At 42.9% G+C, this 17,298-nt stretch overlaps 1 protein-coding gene across 4 annotated transcripts in view; it reads right to left on the minus strand.

Moving 5' to 3' along the window:
* Arih2 (ariadne RBR E3 ubiquitin protein ligase 2) overlaps nucleotides 1-16,990 on the minus strand; it is a 54,434-nt gene extending 37,444 nt beyond the window's left edge. For 3 of the 4 annotated variants that reach the window (XR_003709908.1, XM_028756649.1, XM_028756651.1), the window contains exons 1-3: nucleotides 16,812-16,990; nucleotides 12,164-12,227; nucleotides 11,490-11,842 (exon numbers count right to left, since the gene is read on the minus strand). Coding sequence is in view for 2 of the 4 variants with exons in the window: in XM_028756649.1 (XP_028612482.1) it covers nucleotides 11,490-11,741 (252 nt within the window). In the remaining 2 variants the exon portion in view is untranslated. The remainder of the gene's footprint in view (nucleotides 1-11,489; nucleotides 11,843-12,163; nucleotides 12,228-16,811) is intronic. The other variant, XM_028756650.1, reaches the window with a different exon arrangement.
* Nucleotides 16,991-17,298: the final 308 nt, after the last annotated feature.

The following is a 17,298-nucleotide window of genomic DNA, read 5'->3' on the forward strand; positions in this document are numbered from 1 at the left end:
AAGCAGAAACAGTGTGGGACAGGAGGAGAAAGGACACAGAGAGAAGGGACTGGGGACGATGGCTCACTAGGTAAAGGTCTTACCATGCAAAGGACATGAATTTAGATCCTCAGCACCCTTTGAAGGACAGGAATATGGGTACATTATTTATAACCCCAGAGCTGGAGGACAGAGGGTAAAACAGAGAAGCAAGCAGATCCAGTCTAGTGGAAACAGCTTGAAAACTAAAGTGAATTTGGGAGACACAGGCAGGCAGTTTAATGCCTTGATCTACGTAGTGAATTCTAGGTCAGCTAAGACTAGCTACATAGTGAGACTGTGCTGGATAGTTTTATGTCAACTTGATCCAAGCTAAAGTCACCTGAAAGGAGGGAAACTCAATTAAGAAAATGTCTCTCTATAAAGCATTTTGTTAATTTGTGACTGAAGGGGAAGGGCCCAGCCCATTGTGGGTGGTACCATCCCTGGGCTGATACTCCTTCAGTAAGAAAGTAGGTGGAGCAAGCCACTAAGCATTGCCCCCTCACGGCCTCAGGATCAGCTCCTGCCTTCAGAGTCCTGCCTGTCTGGTTCCTGTCCGGGCTTCCTTCAATGATGTACTACAATGTGGAAACATAAGCCAAATGAACTCTTTCATTTGCAACTTGCATTTTGGTCATGGCATTTCATTGTAGGAAGAGAAACCCTGAGATAGAGACCTAGCAAGATGCTGTCTCAAAACAGTAAAGAACAATAGTAGAAAGACATCGAATATCAACCTCTGGCCTCCATGCATATACCCAGAAGCCAGATGTGGAGGCTCATGCTTATAATCCTAGAACTTAGGAAGCCACGGTAGGAAGACTGCCATGAATTTGAACTCACAGCTAGAAAGAAAGAAAAAGAGAGAGAAAGGAGGAGGGAGGGAAGGGAGGAGGTAATTGCAACTCTTCCAAGTAGGGAGCAGAGGGGTCAGAAATTCAAGACTGTTAGCTGCATAGCAAGTTTGAGGCCACCTTGAACTACATGAGACCTAATCTCAAAAAACACTTATAAACAAAAAAAAAGCTGACAGGACAGTTCTATTGGTAAAGGTCCCTGCACATGCATACTAAATAAATAAAACACATTTTTTAAAAAAGAAGAGAGGGAGAGGGAAAGAAGAGAGGAGAAAGGAATAAAGAAACTAAACTGCTAGTCAATGCTTCTAGATAGACATTTTGTTCCCAGCCACCCCTGTTCTATTTCCAAACAAATTCTTATCTGTAGCAGGATATTTTTCTTGAAAGTTAGGAGGAGCTAAGGTGGGAGGAGTAAGGAGAAGAAGAGGAGGAGTAAGGAGAGGAAGAGGAGGAGGAAGGAAAGGAAGAGGAGAAGGAAGAGGCGGAGCTAGGGGGGAAAGCACCAGAGAGAGGGGAACATGGAAGCGGATGTGCACCTGTCTCTAGTAGTCAAAGGCAGTTGATATATCTAGGTCGGGTATTGGGTAACACCTCTGATTATGTGGGCATCTTGTTATTGAGCATTACCAAATATATAAAGCCTTTGTATAAAAAAAATATTTTGGTAATGCTCAATAACAAGATGCCCATACGATTAGAGGTATTTCCCAATTAGCTAACCTAAATATAAGTTGTTACCAGGGACTGCTCTCCATACCTTCATGGCTCTTCATCCTCCTACATCTCTGCTCTCTAGTTCCTCCTCTTCCTCCTCTTCCTCTCCTTACTCCTCCCATCTTAGCTCCTCCTACACTTATCCCATTTGTATTTCTCTTCTAAGGCTGGAGAACTCAAGGCTATCACTGTGAAAACGTGTGCTCATAAAGAGTTATACTCCAAAGAAAAGAAACAGATCCCATGTTTTCATTCAATTTAAGTAATAATGCTGAGAAGACATAGTTCAGAAGTGGCAGAAGCTTCTTGCTTTTTGAATCTGCACCTTGTTCAGTCTTTCCTATTTCTTCCTCCTCTTGGGCAGAAAACTCAAGTCTCCCAAGTTTTTCCTAGATTAATGGAGACAGAGACAAAGGTGAAAAACAAAGAGCTAATCAGAAACATACAAAAGCCAGAAGAAAATTAAGTAGTGTCTTTGGTATCAAGGATCACCAAATCCACTAAGTATTTTGCTAGTTAATGGTGTTAACCAAAGCAGACCAAAGCATGGCTGTAGACCAAAAGCATTGAGGAACCAGCTACCTTTCCCTCTAAATTCATTTGTTTTTTCACTGTCGTTTTAAGAAGGTAGAATGGGTTCTAGGCCAAAGTAAAAGAAACCAAAATATATAACCTAATACCATACACACACCAGGAAACTTCCTCAGTGAGATCTCGATACAACCCCAAGCATCCTGAGAATACTTTTTTGTTTTGTTTTGAGACAAGGGTTTCTCTATGTACCCTTTACTGCCCTGGAACTTTGTAGACCAGGCTGAAAGCTGCTTGTCTCTGCCTTCTGAGTGCAGGGATTAAAGGCTTGTGCCACCTCAGCCCAGCTGGGAGAATGCATTTTTAAGGAACCACAGTCACCATGCAAACATGTTCATTGCTCCATCCTCACCCTACTGATAATGAAACAATGTTTATTAGAATACTTAGGTGCCAACCATTTTACGCCCATAATCACATTTAATGGTGTGAATGAAGTATTACAAACTGAAGCTTAGCAATTTTGAGGGACTTGATTAGGGTGACATTATATTAAATGGCAAAAACAACCTAATCCTATGACCAGTCATCCAGGCTATGGACAAAGCCTAAGAGACATAAGACTATATCCATAAGGATGCTCAAAGCAATACAGTCAGTCTCTTAAAAACTGTGGCATACAATACTCACTCAAATGTCCAGTGGAGAAATTTGAAGTAAACTATGGTTCAAGAACAAGACAGGATGCTTCATGGGAGTTTATAGTAACTATAAGAGCAAAGTTAAGAGCACAGAAACATTTGAAATATGTGAACTAAGAAAACAAAGCACACCTTTACACACACTGCATTTCTAGAATGAAATGTCCACAAGAAATTTTTATCTACTTTGTTCAGAGCTATTTTGCTAGTGTTCCTGACACAGCAGGTTCTAAATAGCTAGTGGCTGAAGAAATGAATTTCAGTAAAGTAATATATATGAACAAGAGCCGGGGGAAATGATAAGTTAGGAAACTTATTTGTTAATGGAATTACAAATGTTTGTTAATACTGTAGGTAATACCCTAAAAGTAAAATTTTGTATATAAACAAATTCAAGATCAAAATATGAAATTTCATTCTTGTTCACATAGTTTAGAGTTTCTAAGGCTGTGTCTGCCTAACGCAGGAAGCTACCTCACAATGGGATGGGGACAGAGAGCTTCTTTTTGAAGGGTGATGAACACAGTAGCCTGTGATGCCAGGTACACAGCAATTACAATAACCTTTCTACGTTGTCAAGGTGAGAATTTTCAACTAGTTGCATTTAGGCAAATCCCATTGTTGTTTTATACATTTTAAATCTCCCTTTAAAAATAAATACATTAGTAAAACACAAAATTTCCAACTTAAAACCACAAAACACATCAACATGCTAGCCATCTATTTGAAACACAGAATTTATCCCAGCTTGTACTTAAATACAAGCATTCAAAGAAACCTGGTATCAAGTCACAGAAGAAATCAGACGGCTCTGTAGAAACATTTGGTGTTACCAGGCTCAACCAACAATCCCCATGAGCAGCAACAAGAAAAAAGGAAGAAATGAGTATATAGATAATAGAAACATAAAGGTATTAAAATTCAAGTATTCCAGAATAAAAGGCCAATTTAACAATCAAGTCTTCAGCCGGGTAGTGGTGGCACATGCCTTTAATTCCAGCACTTGGGAGGCAGAAATAGGTGGACTTCTGAGTTCGAGGCCAGCCTGGTCTGGTCTACAGAGTGAGTTCCAGGACAGCCAGGGCTACACAGAGAAACCGTGTCTCAAAAAACCAAAAAAAAAAAACTAAACACAAATTACTTTGTGTTAAAGAATATCAACCAATAGAGTTGATAAAAGTATAGAAGAGCCAGGTTGTTCTCAACACAACACTATAAACACTTCTGCACATAAAGTCAGAAGCACTAAAAACTCATCAATTACCCGCAAGTGGGGAGTGGGGTAATGATTCAGAGGAAGAGCATAACATGATATTTGCCTACATCTTGCTGAAGAATAAAAACTAGATTTTAAAATAAATTCAAGCACAAAGGTGAGAGAATCTAGGGAACATCCTGCCAGCTCTACTGCATTTAATAACCCCTGAAGAACTGTGATCACTCACAATAACTAGCCTAATCCGCCTCTCCCCAAGGCCCGGCAAGTGAGCACCATACTTCCCTGACACTCAAGCCCTCAAGCTTATTTATTTTCCCTAGTAATAAGAACACTTCACGCCGGGCAGTGGTGGCCCACGCCTTTAATCCCAGCACTTGGGAGGCAGAGGCAGGCAGATTTCTGAGTTCGAGAGTTCGAGGCTAGCCTGGTCTACAGAGTGAGTTCCAGGGCAGCCAGGGCTACACAGAGAAACCCTGTCTAGAAAAACAAACAAACAAACAAACAAACAAACAAACACCCACTTCACAATAGTCCACAGTTCATTTCCTTTTCCCTATACATCATATATTCTCAAGCTTGCACCGAAGGCAATCTTCCTTCCACGCTCACTGCAGTAGGGTCTGAATGTCTTCTACCTGATTTTTAAAAAATTTATTACATTCACTTAAACATTTTGTTTGTATATATGTGTTCATTTGTTTGAGTACAGTTCTTCCCAGCGGGTCCTGGGGAAATAAACCACAGACCATCTGACTTGGTGGTAAGCACCCTTACCAACTAAGGCATCTTACTAAACCCTTTCTACCTCACTTTTAAGGTTCCCCTGCCTCAGTACTAAATTCACATAGTGCACTATGGTTCCTGGACCAAATTGAATGCAGAGTAGACCATTTCTCTTTCCTCCTGCAGCAGGTGGATGGGGCCCTGAATATTTGTGTCTTTGATCACACCTTGAACATGATGCTAAGAGAACAGAAGGGGGAAGAGGGATATTTTGCAACTCACCCATCATCATCTATTATGGCCCCGACTTGGCCTGTTTCCGGCTCATCTTTTCCTGAACAAACTGAGCAAATGCTTCAAGAGTATCATGAACAGCCAGTATGGTGTCATATACCTTTATTTTCAGCACTCAGGAAAGAGGCAAGAGGATCAGGAGATACATAGCAAATCTGAGAACAGTCAGAGATACTGACAAATATGAGATACTGTCTTAAACAAAGGGAGGTGGGGGTGCTGGGAAAATGGTTCAGCCCTGGTGATTAATCATGAAGACCAGAGTTCAGATCCCAGCACATCTGACTCTCTACCCTTAGTGGGTACTTGAACACACATGTACACAATACTCACATAAACATACAGACATGAACACAGACATAAATGAAAAGCTTTTAAAGAGTCTCAAAAAACAGTAAGTACTAAATTACAAAATTCTTGACTAAGCAATCTGTATTTTATAATAAAAAGCTATCATGGGGCTAGCTCATGGCTCATGGGGACATGGCTCAACAGTTAAGAGCATTATCTGCTCTTCCAGGACCTGGGTTCAATTCCCAGTACTCATGACAAGTCAAAACCGTAACTCTAATTTCAGGGTATCCAATGTTGTCTTCTGGCCTCGGAGGGTACCAGACAAGTACCTAGTACAGATATACATCTCTCTGTCTGTCTGTCTGTCTGTCTGTCTACCTACCTACCTACCTACCCATCTACCTACCTACCTATCTAAAACCTGATATGGGTTCTGGGAACCAAACTATGATTCTCTGGAAGAATAAAAGATATTTTATATTATACACATATGATATGAGGCTCAAAACAATCTGTAATGGGATTCAATGCCCTCTTCTGATGTGTCTGAAGACAGCAACAGTGTACTCACATAAAATAAAATAAATCTTTAAAAAAGAATCAGCCAGGCAGTGGTGGCGCACGAATTTAATCCCAGCACTTGGGAGGCAGAGGCAGGCAGATTTCTGAGTTCAAGGCCAGCCTGGTCTACAGAGTGAGTTCCAGGACAGCCAGGCCTACACAGAGAAACCCTGTCTTGAAAAACAAACAAACAAACAAACAAACAAACAAAAAACCCCCCAAAAAAAGAGGGAATCAGATCCCGTTACAGATGGCTGTGAGCCATCATGTAGTTGCTGGGAATTGAACTCGGGATCCCTGAAAAAGCAGTCAGTGCTCTTAACCACTGAGCCATCTCTCCAGCCCCAAATAAATAAATCTTAAAAAAAAAACAAAAGGTGGGCAATAGAGAGACTTGAGATCCTAGCACTGGGAAGGCAGAAACAGGTAGATCCTTGGGCTCACTGGCCAGCCAGTCTAGCCTACCTGGTGAACCCCATACCAATTTGAGACATTGTCTCAAAGACATCTCTCCAGCTCCACCTTCCACTCTTAAAATAAGTTTATCTTACTACTAGTACTGGCTGGTTTTGTGTCAACTTGACACAAGCTGGAGCTATCACTAAGGAGCTTCAGATGAGGAAATACCTCCATGAGATTCGGCTGTAAGGCATTTTCTCAATTAGTGATCAAGGGGCCATTGTGAGTGGTGCCATCCCTGGGCTCGTTGTCTTGGGTTCTATAAGAAAGCAAGCTGAGCAAGCCATTAGTGATTAAGGGGCCATTGTGGGTGGTTGTGCCATCCCTGGGCTGGTTGTCTTGGGTTCTATAAGAAAGCAAGCTGAGCAACCCACGGGAAGCATGCCAGTAAGAAACATCTCTCCATGGCCTCTGCATCAGCTCCTGGTTCCTGACCTGCTTGAGTTCCTGTCCTGACTTCCTTTGGTGATGAACAGCAGTGTGGAAGTGTAAACTAAACCTTTTCCTACCCAACTTGCTTCTTGGTTATGATGTTTGTGCAGGAATAGAAACCCTGACTAAGATACTACTAGACTTCTGTCAGAACATATATAAAGTTACACTCTAACACTAGGACCCTACTACAACTAAAGCCCAGTAATCCCAGAGACTTCAAATTCTAGGCTGGTAATTTGAGTCACTGGATAAAGGCACTTGCCTTTCAGCTTGAGGATCTAGTTTGACCTGTGACCCACACAGAGATTACTGACTTCCTCTAATGGTCCTTTGACCTCCACAGGCACTGACCCCATGGCATGCATGCACACAAAAAAATAAATGTAATTTTTTGAGATAGGTCTCAACGAGCGGTGGTGGTGCACGCCTTTAATCCCAGCACTTGGGAGGCAGAGGCAGGTGGATTTCTGAGTTCCAGGCCAGCCTGGTCTACAGAGTGAGCTCCAGGGCAGCCAGGACTACACAGAGAAACCCTGTCTCAAAAAAACCAAAAAAGAAAGAAAGAAAAAACAGATAAGTCTTACTATGCAGACCTGAAATCACTCTGTAGACCAGACTGGCCTGGAACTCACAAAGACCAGCCTGTCTGATTCCCGAGTGCTTGATTAAAAGTATCCGTCACCATGCCTGCCCATGCAATTTAAAAAAAGATAAAGATCTCAAATCCCAAAATATTTAAAACATTTTTTAAACCTTAGGCTTTACCAAAGCTTGTCTTTTGTTTCTGTTGTCTTTTTTTTCAAATTGCAACTCAACAAGGAAAACAGGTATTTAGCTTTTGTTCACAGAAAGCTGCTCACTTCAAATACATTCCCAAACAGTATCTAAATCAGAGGAAACATGTGTATGTCACAAAATAGTGCAGACAACAATGAGGACACTGGTCATGGTAAGAACATAGTCACCATACTCAGCACCTCTTCCTTCTTCTTGCTTCCTCCTGCACTATTGTAGGATATTGTTTTGTTTTGTTTCCTATTTTAAAAGACAGGGTTCTCATGCATGTCAGGCTGGCCTCCACCTAAGTAGTCACCTCCACCCCTTCAAAGTGCTGCTGTCACAGGTAATAGCAAACCCATTTCTCCTTATTATTGCTACCTCTCTCCAACCTCTTACCTTGTTCTAGAACCACTTGATTCTTAATGATTTATTAATTTGCTTCAAGACAGAAGTCTGTGTACCTTTTGTTGTCCTGAAACAACTCACTCTGTAGACAAGGCTGGTCTCATGAGCTCACAACCCCTGCCCCCTCCCCCCACCCTTTGTGTCTTCCAAGTTCTGGGATTAATAGCATAAGCCATCACAGCAATTTATTAATTTTTATTTTATATGCATTGGTATTTTATCAGCCTGTGTGTCAGTGTGACAGTATCGGATCCCTTGGAACTGGAATTACAGATGTGATCTACCATTTGGGTGTTGAGAATTGAACCTGGTTCCTTTGGAAGAGCAGCCAGTGCTCTTAGCTGCTGAGCCATCTCTTCAGCCCTGCTGAAACCACTTGAAACAGTTCCTCTACAGGTATAACAACTAAGTCTCAACCGCTGTTGCCCAGAACCAGGAAGAAAAAAGATGCTAACATGCTCGTTAGTGAACTGTAGAGGAGATAGTGAAAACGTGCCTCCAGCAGCTAGGCTGTGGCTCATTCTCCTCTTTTAACCTTTGTAGTCTGTTTCAGCTCTCCATCTCAATTCTCAATTCTGTTCCTGGCTCTTTTTGTTCTTTTCTTGGTCATGAAGGCAGAACAATTCCTTTCCTGACACTAAGGAAGTTGCACAGCAAAGACTAGAAAATCCAACTCCCACCAAAAGCAGCATTCACTGCTCAACAATCCAGAAAACCTACAAGTATTCAAGAAATTATCCAGTATCTACTGTGAATGCAATATTCTGACAGCAAGGATGGCCAGGACCTGGCAATCAAAAGTTTAAGAGATGATGCCAAAATGCACAAAAGGATTAAACATAAAGCTGTCAGAAGGCTGAAGTACATCATCTGAAAAAAACACACACACACACACATAGACAGAAAGAGAGACAGACAGACAGACAGAAGAGGGTGGGGAGGAAGGAAAGCTGGAGTAATAGGAAATACCTGTAATCTCCCAACTCAAAGACTAATTTAGGATTTGGGAGGCAAAGCCTGAACTTCACAGCAATTCTGTCTCAAAACAAAAACAAAACAAACAAAACCCTGAAAAACTCAGGCATGCTTCAAGTTCAAGGCCAGCCTAGTCTACATATCAAATTCCACAGAGACCCTATTACAAAAACCACAAACAAAACTATAAAAGGAAAAAAAGAAAAGAGAAAAGAGAGAGGGAAGGATGTAAAGAGCTGGAGAGTTGCTGGGGGGGGGGGTGGTAAAAGTTTTTAGTGGTCTTGCAGAGAGGATCCAAGTATCGTTCCCAGGATCCATATTGAACAGCTATCAACCACGTATCACTCCAGCTCCAACACCTCTGGCCTCAGCCAACTGCAGTCACATGAACATCACAAAAACACACACACACACATATATTCAACTTTAAAAAATGATAAGTCATCTTTAAAAAATTAGAAAATAACCCAGATGGTGGTGGCACATGCCTTTAATTTAGCCCTTGGGAGACAAAGGCAGGAGGATGTCTGTGAGTTTGAGGCTAGACTGGTTTACAGAGCAAGTTCCAGGACGTCCAGGGCTACACAGAAACTGTCTTGAAAAATACAAAAGAAAAAGGTAAAAAGCAATTAGAAAAGGAAGTGTCAGCTTGTGGATCAATACTAGATCGTTTCTTTGATCAAGGTTAGGAAACTCCCACTTATGCAAAGGACTTATAAGTCCTTTTCAAACTCTCAAGTTCTCAAACTGTGCCAGCTTTTCTGTCCCTCTTAAGGCTGTAAGTGGCTCAAACACCAATCCTTTCGATGTTTTGTTTTCAACAGTTTATAACACACACATATGTAAACTATCACACAGATGTTTGTTATATCTAACTTGCCATTTTGCTATTTGTCTTATGAAAGTGATATGGTCAGGCCCTGTAAAGCCTTCCCTTGAGTTATCACCCTTTTCTGTTCTCAGGGCTCTTTATTATCCTGGGTTATTGCTCGTGCTTTTTAACTCAGTGACTCTCTCCTTGAGAGCCCTTAAGGCATTGGTTGAGACCACACTTGTGGTCAAACAATACAGGCATGTGGGGTTTGAGACAGGGTCTCACTTTGTAACTGTGGTTGACTTTGAACTCAGAGATCCGACTGCCTCGGGATGTGTGCACCACCACACCCACCTTTGCTCGACTTTTGAGGAGGACCAAGAAATGTTGGTCAGGACTGCATGTATCCCATGCTGGCTTCAAACAAATTATGTAGTTTGGGGTGATACTGAACTGATTCTGCCTCTATCTCAAGTGCTGGGATTAAAGGCCTGCAGGACCATGCATAGGCCCATAGGGTTTCTTATGCTGGATACCAGACATTATATACAACAATCTTTTCTAGAAATTCATACATGATACACATTGGTATTTCCATTTAAATAACTATAAGAAAATTTGGTTGGCATGTCTTCTTTTCTTTGGTTAGTTGGTTATATTTTAAGATAGTCTTGTATAGTATCAGTCAGCTTTGAACTCACTGTAAACCTGGGGCCCTGAATTTACTGTGATCTCTCCACTGCCACCTCCCCAGTGTCATCATTACATCATTACATAGTTTCAGATGTGTCATCATGCCTAGCCTATCAGTTCTTCTGACTTTCAATCTGGCATTATTTGGGGTACAGGAACATGTATAACACAATATACTCGGAATCAGAGGACAGCTCTCCTCCCACCTTTCTCTGCGCTCCAGAGAGTGATCTGAGGTGGTCAGGCTGTGTACAAGGCCAGGGCTTCTAACCTGCTGAGCCCCACTTGACCCTCAATGCAATCCAGCAAACCCCACAAGGTAATTCATGAAACAAAGTCAACAAAGTAGTAAAGAAGGTAAATGCTCTCATTTTCACATTTTGGTGAACATCTTCCAAAGAAAGCTTACTGGGAAAATGTCTAAGCATTTAAAAGCATTTAGTATCCAAAAGGCAATAACCAGTCTGAGATATAAGATTCAAACAGATGCTGGTCTAAATGGTAAACAAAACAAACCACCCAGCAACTCTTTTGGAATAACTGAGTACAGTCACTTTTTAAAATTTTTACACTGATAATCTCAATTATAACCTCTGAGAACTGTTTAGATAACCACCAGTACACCTTAAATCTCAGCTGGAAGGCACTGATCACGGCAAATCAGGGGATCTGGATATTTTTACCAAGGTTTTATCAAACAGCTGTAGAAAAGACAGTGGTTCAGACACACATCATATCTCATCAAAACTCACAGACCTCCCTTCTGAAACTGCTTTTCTGTCATATACTTCTGATCTTAAATTTATTCTATACCTCCTTTTATCATGGGCACATTTTTATTTTAAAACGAGTAAGTGTAACAAAGTGTCCAAATGATGTGATACACGCATAGGTCTAGGTTTCAAGCTACAAGACCATTCAATCAGTGTGTAAGAGTGATTGGTTAACAACAGATCACCATCCTTCAGTTTCACTTGAGAGGTTACATTTGAACTGGCAGTACTACTCACCTTTAAGACAGAGGCTAAGCTGGTCATATGCTCATGGAGGGCACCCTCCGACTCCTTATAGGTCAAGCAAGTGAACTGATACTCCTCGGGGTCAAAAGCATCAGCCCCCTGCTGCTCCACATCACTGGCTACTCCCACATAGTAGTCCTCTATGTCCCCAGGGTCCTCCTCCTCTTCTTCCTCTTCCTCACAGTTTGGGTCATAGTCCTCTTCATTGCTGTCAGACCCTTGGCTGTTCATGTCCACCGACATCTTAACATCCAGCCAAGTTGCAGATCAGGAAAGCAGTTGCTTTTTTCCCCCTACTCCCAACTTTTATCGTCTTCTCAAATGCATTAGCGTTTTTTTGTCTTCTAAGAGAAAGGAAAAAAAGTATTACTATCTCTCTATGAACAATTAAAGTAGAAATCATTCAACAATCAAAATAACAAAGCCCTGCTCCCACTATAGCCTATCTCAATTCTTTTTTTTTCCTCCCAAGACAGGGTTTCTCCGTGTAGCTCTGGCTGCCCTAGAACTCTCCTGCCTCTGTCTCTGAGTTCTGAAATTAAAGGCATGCTCAGATGCCTATCTCAATTCTCGTTTAATTGAGAACCCCGCCCCTTCCCAGGAATATCCTATCAAGGGAAATCATTTCACCAAGAGACAGAAAAATTATGGAAATGTTAAATCACCTGTAATGTTTAAAGATCTTTCCTGCAGATATCACCCAAACTGTCTGTGTCATAGGATTTCCATCTGAAATGAAAAGAGACAATATTCATATTTTTAGAACTGATACCCTGTTTTCTCAAGTTTATTGTTTTTGTTTCTTTTAAGATAGGTTCTCGGCCGGGCAGTGGTGTCATACACCTTTAATCCCAGCACTTGGGAGGCAGAGGCAGGCGGATTTCTGAGTTCAAGGCCAGCCTGGTCTACAGAGTGAGTTCCAGGACAGCCAGGGCTACACAGAGAAACCCTGTCTTGAGAAAAAAAAAAAAAAGACAGGTTCTCACCACATAATAACTGTCTTGGAACTCTTCTACAGACCAAACTGACCTTGAACTCACAGAGAACCACCTGCCTCTGCTTCTCAAGTGCTGAGATTAACACACATGTCCTGCCATGCCCAGCTGTTTTGCTTCTTGCATTTATACATTTTAAGTGGGTATGGGTACAGGCCACCATGAGTGGAAGTCAGAGAACAGTTGGTGTAAGGTTGTTCTCTCCAACTATTTGAGCTCCAGGGATTTAAAGAAGGTCTTCATGCTGGAGAGAGGGCTCTGGAGTTAAAGACTATTGACTGTTCTTCCAGAGGTGCAGAGTTCAATTCCCAACAACCACATGGTGGCTCACAACCATCTGTAATGGGATCGATGCCCTCTTCTGGTGTGTCTGAAGACAGCTATGGTGTACTCAAATAAATCGAAAATAAGTAACTAAATAATAAGAAGGTCTTCAAGGTTGGCAGCAAGAGCTTTTACCTGATGTGCTGTCCCACAATCCCACTTTTTTTTTTTGGTGATAGGATCTTGATATGTACCCTAGGTCTATAGGTATGTGTCACTACACCCAGTTTGCAAACTAGTACTACTTATCTAGCAGTAGGAGGACTGAATTCAGCATCTCACACAGAGCTAACTAGGTAAGCACTAGTTACTGAGCACAAACTAGGTCAAGCCCCCTACCCCGAAACCCAGACCCATACTCTAAGTAGCTCTGGCTGACCTGTAACTGTGTAGACCAAGCTGGCCTTGAACTCACAGACATCAGACTGCCACTGTCTCTGCCTCTGCCTCTTGAGTGCAGGGATTATAAGTATGCACCACATGCCCAACCCTTTTTGGAACAAGGTCTTACTAAGTTGATAAAGCAAGCCACAAGAAGGTACCAGTGCTTCATTTCCACCTTGTTTGAGGTAGGGGTTGTTTTACCAATGCATAAAACAGGTTAGTTGGCCTAAGACCTGCCATGGAGTCTCCTGTCTCCACCTCACACAGTTGAGGAATACTGGAATTACACACTTCAGTGCCTAGGTTTACACTGTGGCACATGCCTGTAATCCTGTAACTTGTGAAGTGGAAGGAGGATCAGGGTCATCAAACTGCCTCCAACTTTACAATCAAAACGCACCTAATCAGGCAACTGTAGTATCCATCTCCAACTTTACTCTGTGACCATGAACATAAGCTACTCCTGGAACATGGTCCCCGAATGGAACTGTGTGAGAATTCTGAGTGCTTGTAAGAAAACTCCTATAAAATAGATTCTTATGACCTCAGTTTCTTCACAACATGGAATTGTTCTTGGAATGCATTCTCCTGCTCCTCCCAAATGTAGCTTCTTAAAAGTTTACTCACGGGCTGGAGAGATGGCTCAGCGGTTAAGAGCACTGACTGCTCTTCCAGAGGTCCTGAGTTCAAATCCCAGCAACCACATGGTGGCTCACAACCATCCGTAATGAGATTGGATGCCCTCTTCTGGTGTGTGAAGACAGCTACAGTGTACTCATCAATACAATAAATAAATAAATATTAAAAAAAAAGTTTACTCACTGTTTGTAGTTATCCAATTAACTGTGTAAACTATCCACATTTGGCTGGTCCTTGTGATCTTACACAGCTTGAACTCATGAGAACTTTACTATACGGTTTCTCTTAACCCTTAGAGTATAAATGCTCTGAATAAAGTTGGCTATTTTTTTTGTTTTTGTTTTTTTTTTTTTGGTTTTTCGAGACAGGGTTTCTCTGTGTAGCAGTGGCTGTCCTGGAACTAACTCTGTAGACCAGGCTGGCCTCGAACTCAGAAATCCACCTGCCTCTGCCTCCCAAGTGCTGGGATTAAAGGCGTGCGCCACCACCGCCCGGCTAAAGTTGGCTATTTAATGAGACTTTTGTCTCCCTCATTTTTCAGGTCCCACTGACTCTAGAGTAGTAAACATGCTACCATGCCCAGTCACCTCATATTCCAAAGGCCACCTGGCTTTTCTAGATACATGGATCCTGCTATACAGGACTTGTAAAATATTACATTATTTTCTTTTTATGTTCATTGCTCTTCTCTTTAGGATTTCTTGGGCAACCAGAACTTATAACTGCCAAAGAATATTTCAATTACAGATAGGAAAATACAAATTAATTAAAAATCAAAGTCCAAACAAGTACCATGGAAAATTATTTCCCAAATAATGGAATAGCCAGACATGGTGGTGCACTGGAGGAGGAGGGGGGGCAGAAGCAGGTGGATCTGAGTTTGAAGCCAGCCTGATCTACAGAGCTAGCTCCAGGACAGCCAGGGGTACAGAGGGGAAAGAAAAAAAAAAGGGTGGGGTGGGGAGGGAGGGGAATGGACTTACAATGGCCAGGTGAGGTGGTGCAAACCTACACCTTTAGTCCAGAATTTGGGGAGCCAAAGACTGGCAAATTCAGTGAGTTGCATGATGAGATCCTGTCTCAAACAGAGGCTTACAAATGAAGCTGGAATTTATAATGGCGAAGTATCCTCCCTAGGCTCACACAAAGCCAACTGGCAAAGGCAGTATCAGAATTACATTCTAAGAAGATTCTAGCCATCACTCTCAGGGAGCCTGATTGAAAGCTACAGAAATCTGACTAACAAAAGAGCATACCCTTTCAAATTCTGAGTTCTCCTTAGGATCTGTCCAGAATATGGCTCAGAGCTTTTTCACCAACCAAATATTCAAGTAGATGGGAATCCAGGTTCTCTAAAAGAATTGACTCTTTTATATACTTCCTGGTGTTCTAGATTCAGATCTAAATAAAGCTTTTTTAAAATAAAAATTTTAAAAACACATATTTTTGAGACAAGGTCTCACTATGAAGACCAGGCTGACTGTCCTCAAACTCACAGACCACAGCTCCTGAATGCCGAGACTAAAGGTGAGAGAGAACATTCGGCTGTTAAGAGATTCCTGAAGGAGTGCTGGCCTTGCTGAGCTTGATGGCACATTCTGGGATCCCCAATTTAGGAGTTTCAGTAGGAGGATCAAAAGAGGAAGACTAGTCTGGGCTACACAGCAAGACACTGTCTCAAAATACAAGCACACAAGAATTTGAGTCCTAACTTGGTTCAAAGGGCGAATGTGTTATTTTCTTAATGTCAGAAAGTATTCAAGATGTTAAATATGTCTGCTCAGAGAGGAATGGTACAAAATTCACACTTTTTCCAAGAGTCAAAGTCATCTTCAAAAAACCTGACACTAATTTTGAGCTGGCTTCCAAGACATGGCCACATACAAAAGGATAAAGATCTCTCAGTTTGAAGTTGACAAGAACACAAAAATTTGGCTAGTCTAACAGATGTTTAACTGCAGTTGTAACACTTGGCCCTCAGTGGTCATTTATTAACTATATTTTCGAAGAAAACTTCTTGGCTGAAAAATATGAATCAGCAACTTGTTTAAAAACTCGGCAGCGTCCCGGGCGTGGTGGTGCAAGCCTTCAATTCCAACACTCGAGAGGTAGAAACAGGGTGAGTTCGAGGTCTGCCTAGTCCACGGAGTGATTCCTTGACAGCCGTGACTATGTAGAGACAGTGTCTAAAAACAACAAACTCGACACCGCATCTGTCCTAATAATGGCACGTAACCACCAATTACATGGAGTTATTTAAAGTTAATTTACTTTAAAAAGTAAGTAAAGTTTAGTTTCTCAGATATACTAACTACATGTCAACACTAAGCAGCTATGTGTGGCTTAATGGCTACCATACTGAACAGCAAAGGTCTAGAACGTGTTCGTCGCGACCTAAAGTTCTATGAGACAGAGTAACAGAACTAAGGCGAGCTCGTCCGAGAACACTACCGCCTCTCTTGAGGCTAGACCAGAGGCGTCGGGCGTGACCGCACGTCTCTCCGATGAGCCCTGGTCTTCAGGAGATCCGCGAGGACACGGAACCCACGCGCAGGGAGGACCTTTCACAGGACGGGCGTTAACAAACAGTGCAGCCGGCGCTGCAAAAGCTCCCAAACACGACATAAATCAGGAGCCTCCAAGTGGTGCGTTTTCCTAGAGCGCCCAGAAGTGCAGGCCCAAGTGCACCGGCGCCTGCGGGCCAGAGGCTCTGGCCTCCGACCTCTCGGTGAGCCAAAGAGGCAACGAGGAAGAGAAACCGAGGAGAGACACCGGGCGCCCGCCAACGCCGGCTGTTGCCTCCGGGAGTGTCCATCGGTCGGCGAGGAACGTCGGGACTTGGGACGCCCCGGCCTCGCAGGCGGCGGCGAAGGCGGAGCCCCGACCGCGCCGGAGAGGCGCGCGGTCCCCCCCCCTCCCTGAGGCGGCCAGTCAAGAGTAAACAAGGCCTCGACTCACGCCGCACACTTACCGGGAGCCGCGACCTCACGGCCGCAGAACTCAAGCCGGCCAGACCAGGTCAAGCCAGACCAAAAGAGTCTGACTGAGGCGTAGCGGCAGCGGAGGCGGCCGGCGGACCCGGGTCAGGCCCCCGCTGCTTCCTCCGGCAGAGCCGTCCCCGCAGCTCCGGAAGTGTTCTGCACAGCGCGTCACTTCCGGTAGGGGTCGGACTGCGGTCGTCGGTGAGGCTAACAGGCTTCTGACAAATGCGTAGTGGTAGGAGTTGCTTTCTCGCGGTCCTATGTTGAGACCCACCGGGAGAAATTACTGAGCATTCGTTTTTGAAGGAATGATGTAGACATTTGTTTCCTGCGTTACCCTACCAACGTCTTTATTCGATATATATTTTTAAGTTTTCTTACTTTTATTTTGTGTGTGTTCCACGGCTCGTGTGTAGAGGTCAGACGGCAATTTTCGGGGTCAGTTTTCTTCTTCCACCATGTGGGTTTCAAGGATCA

Source organism: Grammomys surdaster, unplaced genomic scaffold (assembly GCF_004785775.1).
Source record: "Grammomys surdaster isolate TR1022 unplaced genomic scaffold, NIH_TR_1.0 126131, whole genome shotgun sequence".
NCBI lineage: Eukaryota > Metazoa > Chordata > Mammalia > Rodentia > Muridae > Grammomys > Grammomys surdaster.